The sequence below is a fragment of the Crinia signifera genome, chromosome 1 (genome assembly GCF_055691185.1).
Source record: "Crinia signifera chromosome 1, ASM5569118v1, whole genome shotgun sequence".
NCBI classification, from domain to species: Eukaryota; Metazoa; Chordata; class Amphibia; order Anura; family Myobatrachidae; genus Crinia; species Crinia signifera.
In genome coordinates, this window is record NC_139217.1 from 339,199,340 (window position 1) to 339,224,610 (window position 25,271).

General features: G+C 43.9%; 2 protein-coding genes across 6 annotated transcripts in view; one reads left to right on the forward strand and one right to left on the reverse strand.

Annotated features, from left to right (window-relative positions):
- Positions 1–13,299, forward strand: part of DAO (D-amino acid oxidase) — a 51,214-nt gene extending 37,915 nt beyond the window's left edge. For all 5 annotated transcript variants that reach the window (XM_083145930.1, XM_083145958.1, XM_083145939.1 and 2 more), the window contains exons 5-11: positions 131–196; positions 3,226–3,280; positions 3,384–3,488; positions 3,996–4,078; positions 4,203–4,320; positions 5,940–6,038; positions 11,210–13,299. In XM_083145930.1, the coding sequence (XP_083002056.1) occupies positions 131–196; positions 3,226–3,280; positions 3,384–3,488; positions 3,996–4,078; positions 4,203–4,320; positions 5,940–6,038; positions 11,210–11,338 (655 nt within the window). In that variant the 3' untranslated portion in view covers positions 11,339–13,299. The remainder of the gene's footprint in view (positions 1–130; positions 197–3,225; positions 3,281–3,383; positions 3,489–3,995; positions 4,079–4,202; positions 4,321–5,939; positions 6,039–11,209) is intronic.
- Positions 13,300–14,352: 1,053 nt separating this feature from the next.
- Positions 14,353–25,271, reverse strand: part of SVOP (SV2 related protein) — a 51,739-nt gene continuing 40,820 nt past the window's right edge. The window contains exons 13-16 of the mRNA XM_083145907.1: positions 24,312–24,423; positions 22,202–22,283; positions 20,596–20,685; positions 14,353–17,184 (exon numbers count right to left, since the gene is read on the reverse strand). Coding sequence (XP_083002033.1) covers positions 16,978–17,184; positions 20,596–20,685; positions 22,202–22,283; positions 24,312–24,423 — 491 coding nt within the window. The 3' untranslated portion in view covers positions 14,353–16,977. The remainder of the gene's footprint in view (positions 17,185–20,595; positions 20,686–22,201; positions 22,284–24,311; positions 24,424–25,271) is intronic.

Consider the following 25,271-nt stretch of genomic DNA (forward strand, 5'->3'; position numbering starts at 1 on the left):
CTGGTGAAATGGGACATTGAAGGTATGTGGCTAGGGTTCTAGATTAGACTTTTATAAAAATGTATTTTCTAAGTATTTCAATCAAGATGTTTGACTGTATACTGTATATAACATTATATTGTTATTGCAGCTATGGCTGGTTTAACACCGCCCTGATGATTGAGGGGAAGAGTTACTTGCCTTGGCTGACTAAAAAGTGAGTTCCACCTATAAGCCTATCTGCTTTTTGTGTTAAGCTGGGTACACATTACATGACAGTGCATATGGTATGATAGCGCTAACAATTTACCTTAAACTGCCTGGAACTAGTGGACAAACGGTATAGTTCATACACATTACACTATATTGGTAACGATATAGTTCAGTGGCCACATCCAGGAGCGTGCTGTCATTGATGATATAGTTAGGATTAGACTGCATGTACAGATGACAGAGGGGGGACAATAGCAACCCGCTGAAGTGCACATCATTGACAAACTAGTGCGTACAGATTAGCCAATATGCACGGAAATATTGTTAACATTATTGTGCGTATCGTTAACGAGAATTGGCTAATGGGTACCCAGCTTGAGATCAAAGTGTATCTGTGTGGAAGTGAATTTTTCATAGTACAGGCATTGATGTGGATGTGACTTTCAAAAAATGTATTTCCATAAAAGTGGCATATTCAATATATATTATGTTGTGCATGATAATGACTCTTTAGGCCCATACACGCTTTTAGATTTTCATTTCAAAAGACTTTGCCAAAATCTTTGATAGATTTATCTGTCACCAAAGTAGTGCGTACACAATGAGCTATTTTCCCCAAAGAGCAAGAGATTTTCAGGAGGTGAAAGACTTTGCTGAAAATCTTTCATTATAAGCTATTTACATAATAGGCAGGGTTTGAATTCCAATGGTGGGAGCAGCGGCCATTTTATTCAGTGCATTTCTGTTCTTGGTGCCTGATTCATTGGGCTGCGTATATTGAGAGCCCAGTAATCAGGTAAACGCAGGGCACGCGCCACCACTAAGCAGCTCACTGGAGGGCGTCATTTGGGAGCAGCTTCCTCCCTTGGTTAGAGCCAGGTGAGCAGCGCCCGCACCAAACCCCCCCCCCCCTTCCCCCACCCGAGCGGCAGCCACAGTCCACACACCCCCTGGACTCGGCGGCCGCATCACCTCCTCCCCCCCGGACTCGGCGGCTGAATGAAGCTCCTCCCCCAGACTCGGCTGACACAGGGGCCGCTTCACCCCCTCCCCCTGGACTCGGCCCGCCACATCACATCCCCCCGGCAAGCAGGGAGCACCCACCTCCACCGCCTGGGGCGCTGCGGTGTGTCACACTCGCCCTGGGTAAACACTGCCCCATGTCGCACCGCCAGGGAGAAATCGCACCCACCTGCACGGCTGCGATTTCATTTGCTGCCGTGCACATAGGTATAAACAAAATATACATTGGTGGGCAGTGGTGCCAGTTATGTATACATTACTGGCTTATACATTACGTTGGTGGGCAGTGGTGCCAGTAATATATACATTGCTGGCATGTGCCAGGTGCCGGGTTCATATGTATGATTTATGTATGATTTATATTTTTGATGATGATATTATAGTTCTGCACTGGACGTTTGCTTCTTAGCCTGGTCAGTTGTCCTGAGGAAGGGGCGCAATGCCTCGAAACTTGTCGACACTTACAAGCTGACTTTGTTTTTCACGTTTGTTATGATTTGAATACAGTTCATCACGTTGTTTGAGAGTGCCGCCTCCTGTCTTCTTTTGCTTGGGACTCTGTTTCCTTGTATCTGGAGATACGCTGCTATAGTTAACCTCTGGAAGGCACCTCACCTGAGTTAACCCCTGTTGGACCAAGTGCCAGTCTGTTGTCCACATATATATATATATATATAGATATATATATATATATATATATATATCTGGCTTGGAGACTAGCACTCCCACTGCATGGTATAACTTTGTCTGGTGCCTTCACAGCTTGGTAGCAATGTAGATAGGCAGGTAGGTGCTGCACTCGATCTATAAATCAATTCACGACAGTACAATGTCTGTAAATTATCAACGTTTCACTGCTCGATTTTATTAGGCACTATCGTTCGGATACGATAGTGTCTAATAAATCGAGCACTGAAACGTTGCCTAAATATGGCAGTGTAACGTTCCATGGCCTGTGCATCTGCCCCCTCCTAAATACTGCAGTGTAATGTTCCATGGCCTGTGCATCTGCCCCCTCCTAAATACTGCAGTGTAATGTTCCATGGCCTGTGCATCTGCCCCCTCCTAAATACTGCAGTGTAATGTTCCATGGCCTGTGCATCTGCCCCCTCTTAAATTCTGCAAAGTAGCGTTACATGGCCTGTGCATCTGCCCCCCCTAAATACTGCAGAGCACCGTTACATGGCCTGTGCATCTGCCCCCTCTAAATACTGCAGAGCAGCATTACGTGGCCTGTGTATCTGCCCCCTCCTAAATATTGCAGAGTAGCGTTACGATCTGCCGCCTCCTAAATATGACAGTGTAATGTTCCATGGCCTGTGCATCTGCTACCTCCTAAATGCTGCAATGTATCATTATGTAGCCTGTGCATCTGCCACCCCCTAAATACTGCAGAGCAGCGCTACGTGGCCTGTGCATCTGCCCCCTCCTAAATCCTGCAGAGTAGCGTTACGATCTGCCGCCTCCTAAATGGGTGTGGTACAGGGGTCCGACAGTCGGGATCCCGACGGTCATTAGCACGACGTCAGGATCCCGACTGGCCGGACCCAAACAGCATGGTGAGCGCAACTAAGCCCCTTGCAGGCACGTTGGATCGCTATGCGAGACACCTATTCTATTCTCCCTCTATGGGGGTCGTGGACCTCCATGGGGGAAAATAGCTGACGGCCGTCGGGAACCCGGCTGTCGTGTTTTGACAATCGGGATCCCAACTTCGGGTAAATGCCTGTCGGGATCCCAATGTCGGGTAAATGCCTGTCGGGATCCCAACGTCGAGTAAATGCTTGTCGGGATCCCGACTGTCGGGACCCCATCCGGCACCCCTCCTAAATATGACAGTGTAACGCTCCATGGCCTGTGCATCTGCCCCCTCCTAAATGCTGCAGTGTAGCATTATGTAGCCTGTGCATCTGCCACCACCTAAATGCTGCAGTGTAGCATTATTTAGCCTGTGCAGAATAAAGGTGCAGTGGACTGTAACTCATTTTTTTCCTGTATTATTGTTTGCAGATTATTAGAGCGAGGAGTCACATTTATCCACAAAAGGGTGGAGAGCTTTGGAGAAGTAAGTGTTCCGTTTCTTATTCATGTTCCGTATGTGCAGTTCAGAATTGTTCGTTCATCAGCGAGATAAAGTCATCACTAATCCACCTCCCCTGACTCCACAGCTGGCTACGCTTGGGGCAGATGTTATCATTAATTGTACAGGTATGCGATCAGGGGACATGCAGTCTGACCCAGAACTAAAACCAGGACGAGGACAGATACTGAAGGTATGTGTCATTTATTGGGAAATGCCGTAGTCCTTATCTTCTCTTTCTATGCTTTAGATGCCATAGAACAGCTGTGGGCTCTGATGATTTATTGAATGTTGGTGCCTAAGGAAGCACAATAAGTATTACTGCGTGCACTGACACCTGAAGTGTGCGTCTCACTCCTCGCATATTGGGCCACATACAGTAGATGTACAAAAGGGAAGGACCTGTAAACGCCATTTGCATAAGGTTGTAGATGGGTGACGTCCAATAGACGCTGCTGCGTGCCACTCAGAATGAGGCCATTTGGGGTAATGTGTGTGATACATTTGCTCTGAACACTGAGTTTGCTTTCTCCCCTAAATGCCATTATGTCCTCTGTCAATTTAATTTATATGACATTGCTGCTTTTATGTCATTATTTGGGCTTACGTTTCTTGTCTGACATACATATTGTAATCAGAAGAACTGTGCCTTATCCTCTGGAAAATATAAGCATGTAGAAGAAATGTATTATGTTTTTAGGTCAAAGCTCCTTGGATGAAGCACTTTATTCTGACACATGATCTCAAGACAGGCGTGTATACCACACCATATATCATTCCCGGGTAAGAAACAGACATAGTAGTTACGACTGCATAGCCTGCATGTACATGGGAAATTGATGTTGCATAAATTGATTTTTACAACATTTTTGATACCCTGAGGGTTTAATAAATGCTTCCTATGCAGGTCTGAGACGGTTACTCTTGGAGGGATTTATCAGCTGGGAAATTGGAACGAAGAGTCAGTCTCCAGTGATCATAAATGGATTTGGGAAAACTGCTGTAAACTTGTTCCCAGCCTTAAGGTGAGAGAAAGGGAAGAGGTGGAGGCAAATGTCGCTACCTCTTCCTACACAGCTGCAGGAGGTGTATTTTGTATAAAAGATGTACACTACTGGCTTCCCAGATCTGACACATCATCAGATCCACAGTGCCATCTTCAATGGCCCATCAGGCTTCTTAACAACCCACAGGCTGTCCAACTGAGTTATACTGCCATGGCCTGCAAACTTGTATCTGAGGTATATGCCACTAGCTTCGGCACACTCAGAACACAGGGCCGATACACTCCCATTTCCTGGAATGCTCCACTGACCCACACCCAAATTACTGCAGACTGACTCTCGCACAACGTCTACAGCTGCACTGTGTGTGCTGTTGCGGGGCCAGATCTGCATGTCCGCAGAGCAGCTGCTACATATGTGCAGATCAATTAACATCAGACACTTGTGTGAAAATTTAATTAGCATCCAAGAGGTCCAATCTGAAATACATTAGACATTTTTGATGTGATAATAATACAGAAACATGACCATAGTATAGCATAATAATGTCAGCACCACTCATTAATGACATAGATGTGATACCTTTTAAATATCTAACCAAAAAAAATAAAGAATAAGTAATTGTTTAGGTCGGACGGAACATGTATGCTTTATCTCCATGAAAGAGTGTTCAGGTCGGACGGAACATGTATGCTTTATCTCCATGAAAGAGTGTTCAGGTCGGACGGAACATGTATGCTTTATCTCCATGAAAGAGTGTTCAGGTCGGACGGAACATGTATGCTTTATCTCCATGAAAGAGTTTTCAGGTCGGACGGAACATGTATGCTTTATCTCCATGAAAGAGGAGGTTTAAGAGTTGTGAGAAGTTTAGATCAGGAAGATAAACAAGGGAGAGAGTCAAATTCCCTGAAAGAGTCCAATTCTATGATCAGCAGGGTCAAGTTTATAAGCATTACACATAACAGTGAGAATGGGAGAGGTAAAACAAAGAAAGACTGTCACAGAGTATCACTAACCTATTCTTAGGGGTTTATTTACTAAGAAGTAGATTCTGATTGGTTGCTATCTGCAACATCTCATCTTCAACAGAACTCCCATAGTAAATAAACCCCTAGTAGTACGGTACTGCCAAACTCACAGTTATATGGTCACAGCACCAGGGGGCTTTGTACAAAAATCTGCCAGCCTATAGGTAAGATGGTGCAGCATTACAATTTACATGCTGCTGCAACAGCCTGCAGTGGCAGTTCATGGGTAATTGGACTGACCCTTTAGCATGAGTTAAAGGCTGACCAGAGAAGAACCAGATCCTAGAAGAACCAGAGAAACTGAGAACTGCAATTACCAGTTTGATATTTATAACAGAGAAAGGGACATACCAAGCACGTGTAATGTGCCAAAATATAGGGCATAGATGTTCTTATCAGGTGCATCTGTGCACCATGACACCTGCTGCCTTTGCATTTGTTCTACTGTTATCAAACCTTCTGTTTTACAAGCTTTAACCACAAGCTGCTGTTTGAGCTAATGGCAGGAGGAAGTTATAGAACCTCAGGGTACCACATTCATTGCAAGTTTAATGGTCCTTTTTTATTTGATAATAAAAGCAGCTTTATTTAACTTTGCTCCATTTGCAGAATGCAAAGATTATGTATGACTGGACGGGGCTGAGACCGGCACGCAGCAAAGTGAGGCTAGAAAGAGAGTCCTTTGTGTCTGGACCTCTTAAGAGTGACGTAAGTACAGATTTATACCAGCCACTCCTTGGAACAGAAAGTGTTATCAGTAAACTTAAAATATTGTGCACATACTTCATCCCCTGCCTGCCCACTCTGAGGCTTATTTGGGTATAGCAATCTGCTGCGCACATCATACTTGGGGCAAAAGATGCATGTAAGGAAAAGTGCATATGTACAGTCAGGTGCTTCTCAGGACAGGAGTTTTGTCCAGTGTTGGGCAAAGAAAGTATAGAGAACTGTTTGGCAATGCTAGTAGTAGATGCTTAATGACATTACCCTAGCTGGTGTACGTCATAATTAAACAAAGTGTCACACAAGGGAGAATGTTGATAGTAGAAAATCTCATGTTCCACATAAAATTACATGTTCCTAAGACACAATATATCATACAAACACCTGTTTCTTCATGTTTTGCTAGACAAATGAGAATCTGCAATAGTCATTGTAGAAATGAAAAGTAATGCAGAGACAGTCTTATCTTTATGTCCTCTTAAAGAACACAGCCAAAGAGAAAAACTCAATCAGCCAATCAGAAGTGGCTGCATAGTAGTATTGTATACGTTGTGTATCGTTGCACCAGTCCTTATGCTCCGACAACATACGCATCTCTTGAAAGGTGTTTCTATGGAAGCGTTCATTACTACGGGGGGGGGATTCAGGTTGGTTTGCAAAAGCAAACTCCTTCTTTAATGGACAAAACAATGTGCACTGCAGGTAGGGCTGATGTGAGAGAGAGTTATATTGGGTGGGTTATTTTGGGTTATTTTGTTTCTTTGCAGAGTAAATACTGGCTGCTTTATTTTTACACTGCAATATACTTACACTGCAGTTTGAACATACTCCACCCAAATGTAATCTCTGCACATGTTACATCAGCCCCACCTGCAATGCAGCATGGTTTTGTCCAGTAAAGAAGGCATTTGCTTTTGCAAACCAACCTGAACTAGGTCCTACTGTGCTGCAGTTACATCCTGAGTTCAGCCTACGCGTACAGTTCCTGTCTTTGTACCCTTATTTCTTTGTCTGTTCATTTAGATTGAGATATATGCTAAAATAAAGTTTAACTTTGGTCACAATAAAGTGTATGAATACCAGAAGCATGTTCCCTCCACTGGCCGCTCACAGAGGAGTAGTACAATGCATTCCTAGCACAGGATGTGCATCTCTTCTTCTCCACTTCTTTAGTAGGTAAGGGGAAGACGAGATAAAACCACAAATTCATATAACCATAAGTCGGCTCAGGAATGGCCGTGGATTCCACATAAAATAAAGATGGGAAAATATAGTGTAATACTATTTACTGGGACAGCGATACAGAGGCTGTTAGCTGCGCCAGAGAAAGCCAGCTCACCCTGCTGTCTGTGCAGGGTGAGCTGGCTATGCTGCAGACAGACCAGTGCTGGATCCTGGATTGGTAAGTATATTGGTGTAAAAGTGAGGTGTGTGTATGTGTGTGAAATAAAGTTATAGTTTTCTGTGTGTGTGTGTGTGTGTGTGTGTTTTTTTAAAACATTCTTTTTACAGGTGGACTACAAGTCCCAGCGGGCCCATTAATTCCCTGCATGCTGGGACTTGTGGTTCTCCAAGTCCCAGCATGCGGGGTGGGTCTGCTGGCATTTGTAGTTCTCCTACATAAAGCAATGTTAGGTATGTGAGAATTAACCCAATCATGCCGGCGTCCACTGGCCACGGACGCCGGTGACAGCCCCGGGCTTCAGCCCTGGACGGGTGAAGCCTGGGGGGGGACCTCTTTATTGGGGGGTCCCCACTCCTCCAGGTACCCCGTCCAAGGCTGACCAGCCACGGTGCTCATGTTTCGGCCGGGGGACCTTATATAAAAAGTGTCCCCCGGCTGTGGCATGACACCGCGGGCTATTGGAGCCCGGTGCTGGTTTCAAAATACAGGGGACCCCCAGATTTTTTGTCCCCTGCATTTTTGGAACCAGGACCGGTCTAAGAGTCCAGGGCTGGTTTCAGAAATACGGGGGACCCCTATGCTTTTTGTACCCCGTATTTTTGGAACCAGGTCTGGCTCAATGAGTTATGGTTATGCTCAGGAGGGGGGACCCCACGCCGTTTACAAAAAAAAACACTTTAACACATTTTTAAACACAGGACCATGCATTGAAGTCAACGTCCCTGTCGGCGATGGCGTCCGGTGTCCGGGTCCGACGAAATCCATGGAGGAAGCTGTGGAAGGAAACCATACTCACCTGTCCCAGCGCGACGTAGTCCAGGTAAGGGTCTTTGCAAAAAAACAAACCGAACACCCCGAATCCAGCCGGACAGAGAGCCGCACGGTGTTTGTTTACATCGTGCGGCTCCGCCTCCCGAATGCCGCTATTGGCCGCCTTGCGGCCTAGCGGCTCCTGATTGGCCGCTAGGCCGCAAGGCGGCCAATAGCGGCATTCGGGAGGCGGAGCCGCACGATGTAAACAAACACCGTGCGGCTCTCTGTCCGGCTGGATTCGGGGTGTTCGGTTTGTTTTTTTGCAAAGACCCTTACCTGGACTACGTCGCGCTGGGACAGGTGAGTATGGTTTCCTTCCACAGCTTCCTCCATGGATTTCGTCGGACCCGGACACCGGACGCCATCGCCGACAGGGACGTCGACTTCAAGAAGGACGTCGACATGAAGAGGAACGCCGACACAGGACCGGAGGATATCAGGACCAGGGCTACCTACGGGAAGAAGATAGGTAAGTATTAGTATGTGTGTAATGGATGTATTCAAGTTTTATTTTAAATGTGTGTCAGTGTGTTTTGTGCACTATTTTTTTAACTGTGGAACTACAAGTGCCAGCGGGCCCTTTAATGCCCAGCAGGCTGGGACTTGTGGTTCTCCAAGTCCCAGCTTGCTGGGGAGGCTTGCTGGCACTTGTAGTGCCACAGTAAAAAACAATAGTTTTATCTATTTTTTTACACCATTTATCAGCTCGATGCCCACCGCCCAGGGGCATCGAGGACAGCACCAGGCTTCAGCCTGGTCAGGTAAGTCCTGGAGGGGGGGGACCCCTTCATTGGGGGGGTCCCCACTCCCCCAGGGCCCCTGGCCAGGCTGACTGGTCGGTAGGGTTAATGTTTTGGCCGCGGGACCTTATATTATAAGTGTCCCCCGGCTGTGACATTACCCTGCTGGCTGGTTTTGCCTGGGGCTGGTTCTTAAAATACGGGGGACCCCTAGTCATTTTGTCCCCCGTATTTTGGGAACCTGCCCCGGACCTGGAGCCTGGGGCTGGTTGTTAAAAATCGGGGAACCCCTATTTGTCGGGTTCCCTGATTTTTAATTACCGGCCCCGGCTCCCTCAGCCTGGTGCTGGTTACAGCTGTGGGGGGGACCCCACGCCGTTTTTTTTTTTAATATTTAATTTTTTTTCTATTTTTTTACACTGCAGCCTGCACGGATCTGACTGATCCGTGCAGGCTAAAACGCAAATAGAACAGGAAAATGGTGTTCTATTTTCCTGTCGTATTTGCGTGGGTGTTTTACACCACTAAGCAGCCGTATTATCAGTACGGCTGCTTAGTAAATCAGAAACCACCATTCTTTTGAATGGTGATTTCTGTCGTATCCTATCGATGGTGTAGGGCATTCGTATTTGTAACTACAAATACGAATGTCCCATCTTTAGGACTACGAATTGTTGTATTTTTGGGATTGTAAATCCCGAAAATACAAATTCGTAAAAAAAAGGTGTATTTCTCTCTACGAATACACCTTTTTTCTACGAATCCATTTTGGTAAATGTCCCCCTAAATGTCACCTATAGTAACTGAATTTTTGGGTGTAGACCCCTTATAGCAGGTATTTTAGTAGCGTTTATAAAAGCAATTAATGCAAGCTGAATAACCTACAGTTAGATAACATGGGTTAGTGTGTTGGTTAATTGTTAGTACCAGAGATATTTCAAGGCAGTTCCATACAGTCAGAGGTGACAGGATTATCCTTATGTAACTTGTTAGTAGATTAATGCCAGTTTGTGCACACAGTCACTAGCAGTATACCATAGGATTACCTTGCTGTGGATTCATTTAAGGTTCATGTCTGGCCAGACAGAAGTCATGATAATACCTTGCAATGGAGCAGATGCTCCCTTGTGCCTCCCAGTTGCTGACACTGAATGTCTTTAGTAGGCAACTTTATCCGGAGTGAAACACCAGTGCTGATGGGCAGATTTCTGCAGGTACAAGACGTCAATCTTAGCATGCATAAAAGAGATGGATGTTTGGAGCTCTTACACGTTTCCCCGCCTGCTGTGAGCTTCAGAGGCTTCCTCAGAGAGACTTTTTGAAGAGTGCAAGGAGCACTATTCTGGGAGCCACATAATGTAAAAATTTAAGCATTCTAATAATCTTTATTATTGCCTAATTGATTTGAGTTGAGCCTGATATTTATGTTTGGGTTTTGTCACTGATTTAGTTTTAAGCTGCTCGTTTTCTTCAGAAATCTTATGTGGATTCTATGACCATTCCTGAGCCAACTTATAGTTATACAAATTTGTGGATTTACCTCATCTGACCCTTACCTACTAAAGACGCGGAGAAGACGCCCATCCCCTGCAAGGGATGTATGGTACTACTCCTCTATGAGCGCCAGTGGAGGGAACACGCTTCTGTGTATTCATACACTTTATTATATGTGGTGCGGGATCATCACTTTAGTGTACCTTCTACAGGCTGGCTCAGTGTGCATATTGAGGAATTCTATTCTGTCTTTTTTACAAAAGTTTAACCTGAAGCCTCAGACCCCATCTTGTCCACAGAGACACCTACTGCCAGCAAATCACGCTTACATACAAAAGCGGAAACATCAGACACACATTGGTTGACTATGTCTATGCTGCCTCTGAGAGGGCGGCTCTCCAGCTGTGTGTGATTTAGCAGTGACTGCAAATTCACCCAGAAATAAAGTCCTGGCACAGCTGCGTTTTTCGGGCCACTTCTTGTCACATCCATCAAACGGTGACTACCTGTCACTCACTTTGCAAATTAATCCTCTGTGCATGCAAACTTGCAGCTTAATCACTGTACCTGTGCAGTGCAGGCTTGGCGCATGCGCAATGGCAAATAATCTCTCCACTACATCGCCATTACATACATCCCTGAATCAGGTCCTGTGTGCATAAAAGTTGGTCAAAAGTAATGCCTATCCTTATTCTCTCCTTCAGCTTATACATAACTATGGCCATGGAGGATATGGTCTCACCATCCATTGGGGGTGTGCTATGGAGGCAGCCAAGATTTTTGGGCAAATTGTGGAAGAAAAGAAACACAGAAGTCCTAAGCCTTCCCTGTGATCACCAGGGCTGTTATTCAGATGGTACTTGTATTGCAATTATTATAGCTAGTTCTTGAAGCAGGAAGAAATCAACTCGATCATGTCAGAAATGAGTATAATAGGCTTCCGAAGACATAGCATGGAAGCTAAGCTAAATCTCTATTAGATTGTAACTTAACCTTTTGAATGCCAAGTGTATTGGTTAACATAGATGTGAAAAATGTCAAGCAGACATTTTTATTAATCAGAATGACCTGTAATGTTTACCTTTATATAGGTTGAGTATCCCGGTACTTGTATCAAACTATCGAAAATAAACTACCTTAACTCCATGCCAACATGGATAGTTCATACCCCCACTATCCATGTTGGCATGGAGTTGATTTTAGATAGCGTAGCAAACCACCGAGCCCGCAGCGTGGGCGAGTGAAGCAAGCCCCACAAGGGGGCTCAGACGCACGGCGCCATCAAACTACACAAGTACCAGTATCCCTTATCCGAAATGCCTGGGACCATGAGCATTTTGGATAAGGGATTATTCCGGATTTTGGAATATTTTTCTTTTACATACTCACCTGGTCCCCCAATGTCTACAGTGTCCCCTGGCGTCCACGGCGACCATCGGATTCGTCTTCAATGGCATTCCTGGTCCCAAGGATCCATTGCACGCACGCAATGCATTTTTGGGACCAGGGATGCCGCTAAAGACGAATCCCATGGCCACCTGGGGGACGAGGTGAGTATGATAAATGGTGCAGGGGGGGGGGGGGGGACACGACAAAAGAAAACCTATGGTTTTCGGAATATTTCAGTTTTGGCATATCTGATAAGGGATACTCAACCTGTATAGGACATTTTTTTACACATTTTTTTATTTGAATCTATGTGAGAGATGCTGCCATTTTTTAGCAGATATTTTGAACATCTCTCACAGAGTTGCTGATACTCAATGGATTAAGGTGAACATTTTTCATATAAAAAAATCACTTGTGATAATGAGCAATAAGCATACATTCTAGAGGGGTCGGGGAACTTTTTACCTTTTAACCAAAAATATATTTAGATACGCCGATTTGTACCACACACCGTGATGTACCGCCATTATACATATGCCACAAACTGTGATGCCCATTATACATATGACACACACCGTGATGCCCATTATACATATGCCACACACCGTAATGGCTATTATACATATGCCACACACCGTGATGCCCATTATACATATGCCACACAACGTGATGCCCATTATACATATGCCACACACTGTGATGCCTATTACAGATATACCACACACTGAGATGCCCATTACATATAATCATAGGTGCCGCTTACCTACATGCTCATTTTTAGGGGGTTCTTTCTCAATGCCAAGGAGGTTTTATGCTTGTTGCCAAGAGGGTAGCAGTCTGACAGAGAGTGGTGGGCTGCCCGGCTGTCTTCAGAGTGGGTCTGCAGCAGCGCAGCATTGAAACTGTTTTGAGCACTGTTTTAATGCTGAGCTGCTGTGGACCCGCTCTCACTCTGAAAACAGCCAGGCAGCCCACATCTTCTGCTCGACTGTCACACTGTTTCAGTGCTACTTCTGCGGACAGTGAAATTAATTCCATTGAGCGACCGTCCATTACTCCCAGGAATTTAATTTTTACCACATTTGGGGTCATTTACCGACCACAGTTCATGGGGAACTTCATCAGAATCACATTTTTAGCCAGATATATTAGATGAAGTGTGTAACTACTGGGTAGGACAAATACTTTTTGTGGGTTATTAGAAAATAACAAAAAAATTGGTCTGACATTAGTCCTGTAAATTCAGGCCTTGCTGCAATAAATGATATCACGGTATTCCTGATATATGGACTTACAGTAGCATCTGGTACCACAGTATCTCTGTATGTGCAGATCCATCTAAACAGCAAAAATCACAGTCTGCACACCAACACTAAATAAAGAATATTTGTATTGTAAAGGTAAATGTCTGCATTGTCTCTGTTTGTAACTTTGTGTGCGGAACCCGGTGATGAGTTCAGAAAAAGTCCCTCTTACCAACATGATAGGGGCTAATGAAGCAATCTTGTCTGGCAATGTAAAGAAAGCTCATATAACAAAATAATTTCCACTAGTCCTTTGGACTAGGCTTGGAATTAAATATTTGGGGATGGTGTGCAAAGTGCTCAGGGTCCCCTAGGGGACACACTGCATAGGCATGAGCTGGTCAGCACAGGGAAGGAATTCCTGGGGCACACAAAAAATACATCCCCTATCCTAGGGCTATTCTGCACACCCCTTGGGTGGGAGAATTTGTAATTGGTTGTAAAAAAAAATAACAAACTAATTATTATTATTTTTAATTTATTTAGCCCTGTCTTGCACCTGTGAAAATATTACTAAAACACAGAACCCTGACAGTCAAGGAAAAGGTTTGTATTAAATATAAACACCCCAGCACTTGTTCTGCCATTTAGGTGGAGAGAATGAATAGTCTGGTCCTAAAGCTTTTTTTATTTACGTATCACCTTGTTAACATGGCCGAGTGTGTGGCTTCAGAACATGTTGCACATCGCCAGCAGATGGGTAGCTAAGCAGCTACCAGCTATTACATCGCCCAGTTTGGAGACCAGAGTTGCCAGAATCTTGCCCTGATTTTTGGCAATTAACAGTAAGTCACTAAAAATTCTCCACCAATTTAATCCCCCTGCCATCTTATTTGGCTCAGGAGCTGCAAAGGAGAACCATGAATGTCACCAAGATTATGGACACCGTTAACACTGGGCACTACATAGGCACAATGGGCAACAGGTTAGACAACGTCAGTTATTATGATGTGCTGAAGTCTGACTGTTAGTGTGCCCTGAGGAACAAGGTTGGGAATGTCTGATCTAGTATAGGCTATTTCTGATATGTAACAGCACTATAAACAAAACTAGTTTATGTAAAAAATGTATAAGTATAAGCTATTTCTTTATAAGTATAAGCTAAACGTATAAGCTATTTCTGATATGTAACAGCACTACAAACACACAACTAGTTAATGTAAAAAATTTATTCAACATAAAATATTCAACTTACAGTAAGTTCATATTCAACAAGGCATTGTGGACAAAAGAGGAGATCATACAACAAGCTTCTTACGCCGAGACGTTTAAACATTGAAATGCATTCATCAAAAGTCTGTACATTCAAACACACAAACATTCACATTTCTGTTGCAACTGCTGACATCATACATACAGTGGCAAGCAGAGGCAAGCAGTGATTCATACCCTATTCTCAGCTATCCTGAAGCTGACCCGGGAATGGTATGGAATGGTGTCCGTTGTTCTTTATAAACCTATGTAATTAGTCTTATGCTGTGTACACATGGTGAGATTAGACATTCGATTTTGACTATATAGTCAAAATCGCATGCAGATCGTATGCTGATCGTAAGCAGATCGCAAGCAGATCTCACAGGTTTTTTACCTTTCGATCCCGATGCGCGCTCCCGTGACAGCACAAATCGAAACCCAGATAGACAGCGCAGCAATGACCATATAGTGCAAATCTAATGCTGATTGCATGAATTGTATGTTAAAAGTACAGAGATAGCAAAGATTGCATAGCACTCGAATCTTAAATCAAATAGCAAGGGAATCTCACCGTGTGTACACAGCATTACTCCCTTAACCTGTGCATCTCAGTACTGCAGAGGCATGATAATCTATAGATTCAGTAACGAGGTATACAATTAGTACCAATTTATAGGCAAAAAAAACGGACTCATTTGTCCCGTTTTCGCCCGTCATTTTTTGGCTATGCCATTTTTTTGTGTGGAGACGAAAATGCATGGGTGAAAAATAACTCAAAAATGGCCAAAAATGCCCTCCATTTCACCTAGACAGTGGAGAATACTTGGATTGTCAGCTAATTCAATGATCCACGGAAAAAACAATCATCACTAATTGTTTATAAGATCAGGTGCATCAGAACAGGAACATATTGTTATTCATACTGGGGTTCCCAATCAGTACATTCAGTGAACTCCTAAGTACATCTCAAGCAGGATTTTAGAAATTGGCAGCAAGTGCAGACTGTATCAAAATCTAAGTGCAGTAGACAATGACCTGATGCCAGATGGCCTAAGCCTGGAACAAGATGGTACAAATGAATTCTAACAGAACAAAACAAATACTCTCATGTCATTTACAACTGTTTACTGAAATAGAAATCATACATTTAACATAGGGCTAGCAGGATTACTGTTTTGCAGATGATATTTAAAAAGACAGACTGGTGTAGACTAGCTACGTGGGCCTTAAATGCTGCCAAGTTTATAATGATCTTTTATAGCCTATAAATACCAACCAGAGGGGTCACAGTACGTCTTTGTTGGTTGCACTGCACAGATCTTTTTGGTCTCTAAATCAATTTATTCAGAGCTACATTAGGCAACACTCAGCCTTTAGCAGAGTTACATGACTCACAGCTTGGTTAGGCAGAGGTAACTGTATGAAGCTTGGAAAAGTGGTATGTATCCCCATAAACAACATTGGGGTAGATTTATCAATTGTGCCCTAACGTTCCTTTTGGGCGCAGGTTCGCTTCACCACTTTATTGTGGTGAAGTGAGCCTGAATTTCGCCCGAATCTATTAATCTTTGGGTGCACGTTATGGGAGTGCGTTATCCCCTCCTGCCGGGGATACGCTTCCTCCCATAACGAATGCTCTAGGCGTCCGGCAGCGTCTTCTGCGCATGCGCCGGATACCTTGGTCTCACGTTGTGTACCCGGCGCATGTGCAGTTTTCCGCTTGCTGGTCTCCGGCGTCTTCAAATTCAAACTGCGCATGCGCCGGGTAATGTTCGCCGAGGATGCTGTGTACCCGGCGCATGCTCAGTTTGAATTTGAAGACGCCGGAGACCAAGCAGTAGGAGGAGTTATAAAAGAGAGACCCGCAGCGCCAGAAATTAATGGCGAAAAGAGGAGGAGAAAAGACAAGTAGCGCGCGGCCACAAATCAGCTTAGTAAATAAGGTAGGAGGCAGGATCAGACAGTAATATAACGTCCCTGCGCTATACCAACTGCCCCACACCGCTGCACCTCAAACACCCACATCGCGGGTGTCATAGATCAGGGGAAGCGCTATCCCCTGCAATAACGCACAGGGATAGCGCATATTCCCCTGATCGATGTTTAATAAATCTACCCCATTATGTGCAAGGTGATAATGCACCAGCCAATCAGCTTCTTATGGTCAATTTACATATTGGAGCTGATTGGCTGGTGCATTATCAGGATAGATTCCACTTCTCCAAGCTTCATACATTTACCTAATGTGCAGAACTCTTCAGTATCTAGAGGCAATGACACACCCAAAGTCCTTTCTCCACAGAAATCCTCGTCCTGCTTTGACATCTTTTGTTAGTGCTAAAAATACAACTTTTTTTCCCCCAATTTAAATCTACATGGTATATAGTACATGTATTTCCCTGTGGCATCAATGTAGCACGTTTCTCAACCCTATTGCAAGGATCTAAACAGACATATAATACTGTACTGTAGATCTTTAATGTAGAACATCTGCCAATGTTGTCCAATCTTCAATTCATGTGATGGTAGATGAGACTGAAAGGCGATCCATGTGTGTCTGTGCATCGGGTAATGTGCGGGCGATGTCACTCTTGGGAGTCAGAGTTTGAAGGAGTCACTCCAGACGTGTGTGCTACTCTTCCCACCATCTCCTGGCCCCATTCTCTGTGGCTGGATTCCTGCAGGCCACGGCCTTTGGTTTCAATGGGGAGGAAGCAAGACGCCAGAGCTGCTAGTAAACAACAACCACTGTATACCAACACTGTGAGATATATAGACGACTCAAGCATCACCTGGGGATATGAAAGGAAGATTTATGGATAGTTAGTAATCATTTATAATATCAGAACTGGGTCACATCTCAGAGTCACTACTGCTTGGTAAAACTGTGCATAATCTGAGCTATTGATGACAAGGTCCAGATTTATACTTGCTTAACCTATAAAGCAATTGTCTGTGTTTTTCTTATAAATTCTGTATTTTCAAATAAAAATAAATCGGTATACAAATGCATGTTTTAATATAAAAATAGAAAATGCATGTACAAAATGGGGGTTATTCAGACCTGATCGCTACTCTGGTATTTAACCGAGCCCTGCAATCAGATATGTCACCGCTTGTTGTACAGCTGCAAATCCATGTGCAACTTTCTCTTCATCAAATACATTTTCCAGTGTGTGCATTCTGTGTGTAACCCAGACCCTTCCACAAGACAGAAACAGGCTGATCAGGGACAGAGCTGACGTCACACACTCCTTGAAAACGCCTGGGTATGTCTGCATTTATCCTGACACGCCACAAAAATGGCCAGTTACCACCCACAAATGCCGGCTTCCTGTCAATCATACAGCGTCCAACTTCCGATATAAATGCGTAGTGATCCGTACACATGCGCAGTTATTCGATAATAGATCGCTGTGTGATTCTTCACAACAACAATTAGCTCTGAATAACCCCAAATGTCTGCTTCTGTGGCTTCCTAGGTGAATGCAAATTCATTAGCAACTCACTCACCAACTAATGATTTTCCCCGCCTGTGAATAACCCAGAAGCTACTCTTCCTGTGCAATAGAAACAGGCTGATGGAACCCAGAGCTGACGTCACACAGCCTTCCTCACACAGGTGGGAGGACCTGTGTTTTCCCTGACACACCCAGAAAATGGCTGTGTGACAGAAACTGCCGGCTTCCTGACAATCAACTTGCAAAGAGCCATGTGCAGGCACTCTGCTATCTGTACGCATGCACAGTTGTTCAATAACCGACTTGAAAAAATGAGAGCTGTGATCCGGTCTGAATAACCTCATTAGACAACACCATTGCAACTTGCATCAGCTCCACCATTGGTGCAGATTCTTTGTCAAAGTATGACCCCTAATGTGAATGATTTATGCATCTGACTTCTCTACCACTAAGGTGACCCTTCCATAACACACCCATTTTCATGCATCTGAATAGCTGCCTCCCAGTTTGCTCTCCCAAATGCCCAGTTACATTTCTGATACCTATGTGGACATTTACTAAGCTGGGAGTCCTATTTCACATAGTATCTGATTGGTTACCCATAGCAACATCCCATATGAAATAGAACTCCCATTTTAGTAAATTTGAGTCTCCAGCCCAACTGCTATCTAGCAAAGAAATCACCAAACTCTGTGAACATCGACCATATTTATGCTATAACGATTACTTTTATATATGTGGTTACATATCATCTATATATATGTCTAGTGTCCGTGAGTCTCCGAAACACTGCCAGCTGATGGCAGAGAGTGAAACTACATCTCTTTCTCACACAAGCACAAACACAGAAGATAGCAGACTAGATTTTGAAGCTTTTGCTTGGAGCGGGATTACTAGTATGTGAGATACATTTTGTATGATTGTTTTGACAAATCAAGACTAAGGCTGTTAAACCGTTCAATAACATTTATTTAATTAATCAAAGTGAAACATAATTACTATAGATAATTAATATACAGAAGATATTTATTGACTGAGACAGTAAGCCTGATTCAGACATGATCGCTGGGCTGTGTATCTTTGCAGCTCAGCGATCAGGCAAACGCCGCCCTGCCAGAGTCCCCCCCCCCCCCCCCCGCCACTGCGTGCACACGTAGAAAAACCATTTAGAATCACTAACCATCAACAGTTTTCCCCCTGTTCACAGTGCCCAGTAAGACTAGACTTTCTAGGCGCTGTGATGGCCATGGGTAGAAGGAGACCATTGCTGACGTTAGCAGCCCGCCCTCCCAACAGCTTGGCAAGGCCTGCATTTTCCAGGGCACTCCCGGAAAACGCTGGAATGCACCCCCAAACGGCCGGCGGCTGCCCTTCAACTTACCGATGGCCAGTGATGGCTAGCTATTGCTGCCTTTGTTTGCATGATCAGCAGGTGCACTGTGGACCATGTGCAGTTATTCAACAATTGCCAGGGATGCGAATTCGCTGGCCCTGCGATCAGGGCTGAATAAGGCCCAGTGCCACAGACAGGAAGTTTTGGTGCTCTTGTACCCCCGTTAACCACTCGGTACAAAACGAAGGTGGAAAAATACCCAGTTATGGGCCAGAGCGTACTCTGCCATTGCCCCACCCTAGTCTTACCATCTAGTACGTCAAATAGTTTGTGGGGCTCCAAGCTATTGCCATATATTACTTATTTCTTATTCAGCATGGTGAGGTTCCTAGTTTACTGCTGTACAAGGTTCTTGTTGAGACACATCTTGTCGAGACACAGTAAGCTTGGACATCTGGCTGAACTTATGCCTCTATGCAGAGTTTATGTTGCAGATTTTTTAACTGCAAATTGGCCCTCATTCAGCATCAGTTGTAAGTTAGCGAATTCTCACAAAATTACAACTACAGTACTACAGGCATTCGGTAGCAGCGAGTCGCCTAGCACAGGAGAAAAAGGTGTGCGTGTGATGGCGCACCCCCCCCCCCCCCCCCCCAAACAGTCCGGACAACTCAGGTGCCCCATACACACTTGCTCATCTCCCCCGCAAAGGTCGCCGCACCTGCAATGCTTGCTCATCACCACCTTGCATTGTGGTCACATATTTTGCAATACGACTGCAGTTTAATTCGCTGTCAGAAAATGAGCGCACACAAATGCAGGAATGCAGACTAACGCTTCCTGACCGAATCTACTCAGAGAGTCAGAACAGCACTGGGAAGGGTTGTACTCATGTAGGCAGTTTACTGGCTTGTAAATGGTTCTACACCTGTGTGTTCTGCCATATGCATTTTGGGGAGAGGTATCAAACCCTCTAAAGAGGACAAGTGGAGAACGTGCTCGTAGCAACCAATTAGATGCTAGCAATTATTTCTTTTTGGACATTCTATAAACTTATAGCTGGAATCTTATTGGTTACTGGTGGCAACTTCTCCACTTGTCCTCTTTAGTAGCTTTGATGGATCTCTCACACTTTCTGACCAGTAATAACAACAGCAGTAATAAAAGTGAAATGTAAAGGCTGCCATACATCTACAGATGGGCTGGTTGGAACAAAAACCTGGTAATAGATGTGTGACAGTTTTTGGCAGTTTTCCAGCATTTCAAAGCAAATGGTCAACTGTCATTTACTCTCATCCATTACCAGGTTTTTGTTCCAACTAGCCCAATCTGACAATCGATCTGTAGATGTATGGCAGCCTTAAGAAATGAAATACTTCTAGCATACAGGAATTTCTCTGAAATGTTACCTGTGCAATAAAGGGTGTAATAAGAGCCCCTACACGTGCCATCCCACTGCACGTCCCTAGTCCTAGAGCTCTTGTAGCTGTTGGATAAACCTATTAGCAAAAGAACAGAAACCCACTTTAAGACACCATACAAGTAGCAAATACATAGATTACATAAACATCCAGCATATTGGAGAGAAAAATATTTTAATATATTTATTTCAAGCTGATTATATATTTTCATATGGTAGCAGGGATGGGCTATAGCAGACAAAGGAGATTTGTCACTCAGTAATTGATGCAAAATTACATTGCTTCATTGCCTTCCTCCAAAGCAAGGTAGAAATTCCAAAATCTATTGGATACAGGTGTCAAGCTTCTTAATAACAAACATTAGTTCTCTGCGTTTCAGCTGACACGGCCCACTTTCATCAGGAGATTGCATACAGATGCACAAAGACAGTTTAATCAGTGCAGAGGCTTTTCAAACTGTTTTTGCATCTGTATGCTAGCTCCTGATGAAAGGGGCCATGTCTACTGAAACAGAGAAATAATGTTTATTAAGAAGACTCTCATTGCCACCTCTATCCTTTGCGATTTTGGAGTTTATCTATCATCGGGCATAAGGGCCATGGGTTGGGTTGCAGGCTCCAGTAGGGCACCCTGGCAAAGTGGAGTGCCAGTCTATGGGGGTGGTTCTGACTGATTCAGTAAGCTGCGAAACTCGCAGCTAAAGCTTACTGAGTCCTTATGGGATGTTGTAGTTAGGCCAACACAAGAAAGGTTGACTCTCCTTAGGTTAACACCGGAATGTCGACAGGGTCCTTAGGTTGACCGGCGTAAGGTTGACAATGCAGAAGGTCGACACTTTTTAAAATGTTTTTCCCTACTGTGGTTCCAGAACAGGCGGTAGTTCATGCCCTACTATCCACTAGGGCATGGAGGGAGAATAGAATAGTGTGCCAAGCGTAGCGAGCAATGTGCCCGAAGCATGGCGAGTGCTGCGAGGGACTGCTGTACACTTCGAAAGTGTCCTGAACTAGGCGTCTAGATCTAAACACCTAAAAAAATATGTGTCGACCTTCTGCATTATCGACCTTCCGCCGGTCAACCTAAGGAGTGTCGACCTTTCTTGGGTCGACCGAATGATTCATACTTTTCCTTATGATGCAGCTGTTTCCACTCGCAAGCATGCAAAGGGGATGTGTCATGAAGAGCTTGTGAATTTGAACTGCCATTGATAAGTGTAGAGTTATATCCAAGAAGGAGTGGTGTGTTTAAAAGGTGAACTGTGTAATTAATCTGAGGGGATTGTTTGCTTTGTGTGTTTAAATTGTTAATGTTTTTTATTTTTTTCCCAGTATATTGCTGCAGGTGGGAGTGGTTATCTGCTCAAGTCGGTAGCTGATTAGTATCAGCAGTATAAAACAGCAGGAAGCAAGTGAATTTATTGAGCTTGTGAATTTGAACTGCCATTGATAAGTGCCATTTTTAAGTGTAGAGTTATATCCAAGGAGTTACATCCAGTTACATTATGCGCATACGCAGTACAAAAACATCGGTCCCCGAATCAATCTGAATGACCTCCTATATATATATATAAATTGTAACTAAACCAGGCTTTTACCTCTGGAGTATATACATAGGCAGCTTGGAATCCACCTGAAATGAAGGCTCTTGCAATGAAGAGTAAAACAGTGAGGACATTCCTAGGGACAAAGTTGAAAGAAAAGCAGAGGACAGTTAGTACCGACAGATGATTCTAAGGAATTTTATGACAGTGTGCACTGGGGGAATATTTAAAAACTTAAAAAAAGAGTGGATGCGTCGCCAATAGCAATCAATCTATTGATATAGATTCAGAATGTTCTAAAATCAGCAGAATTACAAATAGTTGCTATGGGCAACTTTATAGAGGTTATAGTAAATGTTTCCCTTTCATGTGCTTCCTAAATAAAGCGGATATCCTCCTAAGCAACAGCAGTTCACTGAAGATTAGCCAGTTACTGTAGGTAAGATATACGACTACAGCTAAGATGAGAGCATACTACTTTACCCACTGGAAGGGAACCTGCAGCACACAAGCTATTGTAAATATAAAACAGCTCAGTAGCCACAAATTGCTAGCAATAATTGACAGAAGCAGGCAGTAGTGATTCAAAGGCTGGACCGGACTGTAAGCATCTGTGTAGATAGCAGGTAAATGCTGAAAGGGACTGTGGGGGTTATTCTAGTCCATTCTTTCTGACAAAATCCTTCTTAGATGGACAAAACCATGTGCACTGCGGGTGAGGCAGATGTAACTTGTGCAGAGAGAATTAGATTTGGGTGGGGTTTTTCTTCAAAGTGAGATCTATATTGCAGTGTAAAATCATGCAGTCAGTATTTTCCCTGCACAGAAACAAAATAACTCACCCAAATCTAATTCTCTCTGCACATGTTACATCTGCCCCCCTGCAGTGCACATGGTTTTGTCCATCTAAGAAGGATTTTGTCAGAAAGAATGAACTAGAATAAACCCCAGTATCATTAGAGATGTGCTGATTTGGATTTACGCCGATCTCAAAATGACATTGTATTGGCTATCTGGCTGTCACGTGTTTTGGATAATTTGGCATTAAGAAGTGAGTGAATCCAAACCCGCACATCTCTAATTAGCATATGAACTTACATGCTCTGCCAATATTCTGTTCTAGCTTAGACAAACAAGGATAAGCCAATATGACAGATGGTCTAAACATCATTGCTAAGTGATAACTGGTCGTTTGGAGTGATCATTATTATATGGATCTATGGAACATGGGATAAACAGGTGTGGATTGAAAGGTCTACAGCAGGCTTGTCCAACCTGCGGCCCTCCCACTGTTGTGAAACTACACATCCCAGCATTCCTTGCAATAGTTTTAGCATTCCCTAATAGCAATACTATGGCAAGGCATGCTGGGATGTGTAGTTTCACAACATCTGGAGGCCCGCAGGTTGGACATGCCTGGTCTACAGTGTCTAGATAGAACATCAATAGGTCCATATGCAATAGGTCAACGCAGACAAAAGGTTGACATGCAATATGATGAAATGGAAAAGGTTGACACATGAAAAGGTCAACATGAGTTTCACGGTTTTTGTGTCAATGTCGACACTTATTGGCATGTTCCCTCAATTAGTGTAACACGTACTCTCTGTTGGCGCTTTGCTTGGCTATTCCCAATTGAAGTCCATATATATGGTAAAGTATGAAAAAGTCCCCAAAAAATTGACATTTTTTTGTGTGAAAAACATATGTCCACCTTTTCCTGTGCCGACCTTTGTCATGTTGACCCTTTGTCAATGTCAACTTATTGCATGTCGACAATTTGTCAATGTCGACCTTGTGCATGCTCATCTTTTGTCTATGTCGAGCTACTGAACATTGACCTCTTTTGTCAAACTCTTGACTGTCTTCCTAGATACTGTAGACCAGGCATGTCCAACGTTGGCCCTCCAGATGTTTTGAAACTACACATCCCAGCATGCTTTGCCACAGTTTTGCTATTAGAGAATGCTAAAACTATTGCAAAGCATGCTGGGATGTGTAGTTTCAAAACATCTGGAGGGCCAACGTTGGACATGCCTGCTGTAGACCTTTCAACCGCTTTCCGGATAAACAAACCTCATGGCTGAGCTCACATTAGCATATTATTATAGGGAAATCAAACCTTATTCATGGATATATTTTTATAGGTGACACCTTTACATACCTCCCAACACAAAGGAATAGAAGAAGAGCACATAAGGAAAAAACAAAGAAACAAATTGCCATTGTCTTCTTCCGTCCTAGTCTGTCAATGATCCATAAGGTCACCAACACGCCTGGTATAAAAGAGACAGAATGGTTGGTGAGATCTCAATGAAATGTGTTAGGAAATTAGAAGAACAGATCCACCTCCATGAGGATACGTCCATGCTGATGTGCTTGATTGTGGTTCTAACTTTTGTAGACTATCACCTGATTTAGAACATTGATTTGGTTAAATCCCATCAAAATAAATTGTACTAACCAAGGATCACTAACAAGACAACTTACGCAAGGGCCCTACAACTTGGACGTATTACATGTTCCTAAAGGGACACTATGCTGCCATTAGCAGGTCCAAAGTCAATAATAGTAATGAGTTGTCCAGATAAAAAAAAAAAAACACAGACTGGCAACCATATCCAGATACAGTAATAATAGTGATAATTCAGACCTGATCGCTGGGCTGCTAATCTTTGAAACACATCAATCATTAAGCCACTGCCCCGCCAGAGTGAAATCCCACCCAAGTGAAAGGCTGTGAATGGCATCGCAGCCTTGTGAGTTTCTGCACATCCATTTGCAATCTCTCACCATGGGATATTCTCCTGTGTGCACTGGTTGAGTAGCCGGGACTTACTTGGCGGCTGCAAAGAAATAGGCTAATCGCGGCCGGTGCTGATGTCAGAGGTCCTCCCAGAAAACAGCTGGTCCCGTCTGCATTTTCCCTTGTAAATTCCTGGAAATGGCAGCCTGTCAGTCTCCCTGCGTTTGGCCAGCATTGAAATTTGACGCCGGCTTTTACTGCAGGGAGGATTTGCGCATATGCACTACAATCCATGATTCGATAATCACTCGGGCTGTGAATTCGCAAACCCAGCAATCGAGTCTGAATTAGGCCCAAAATTAAGAACAGCAGCATGTA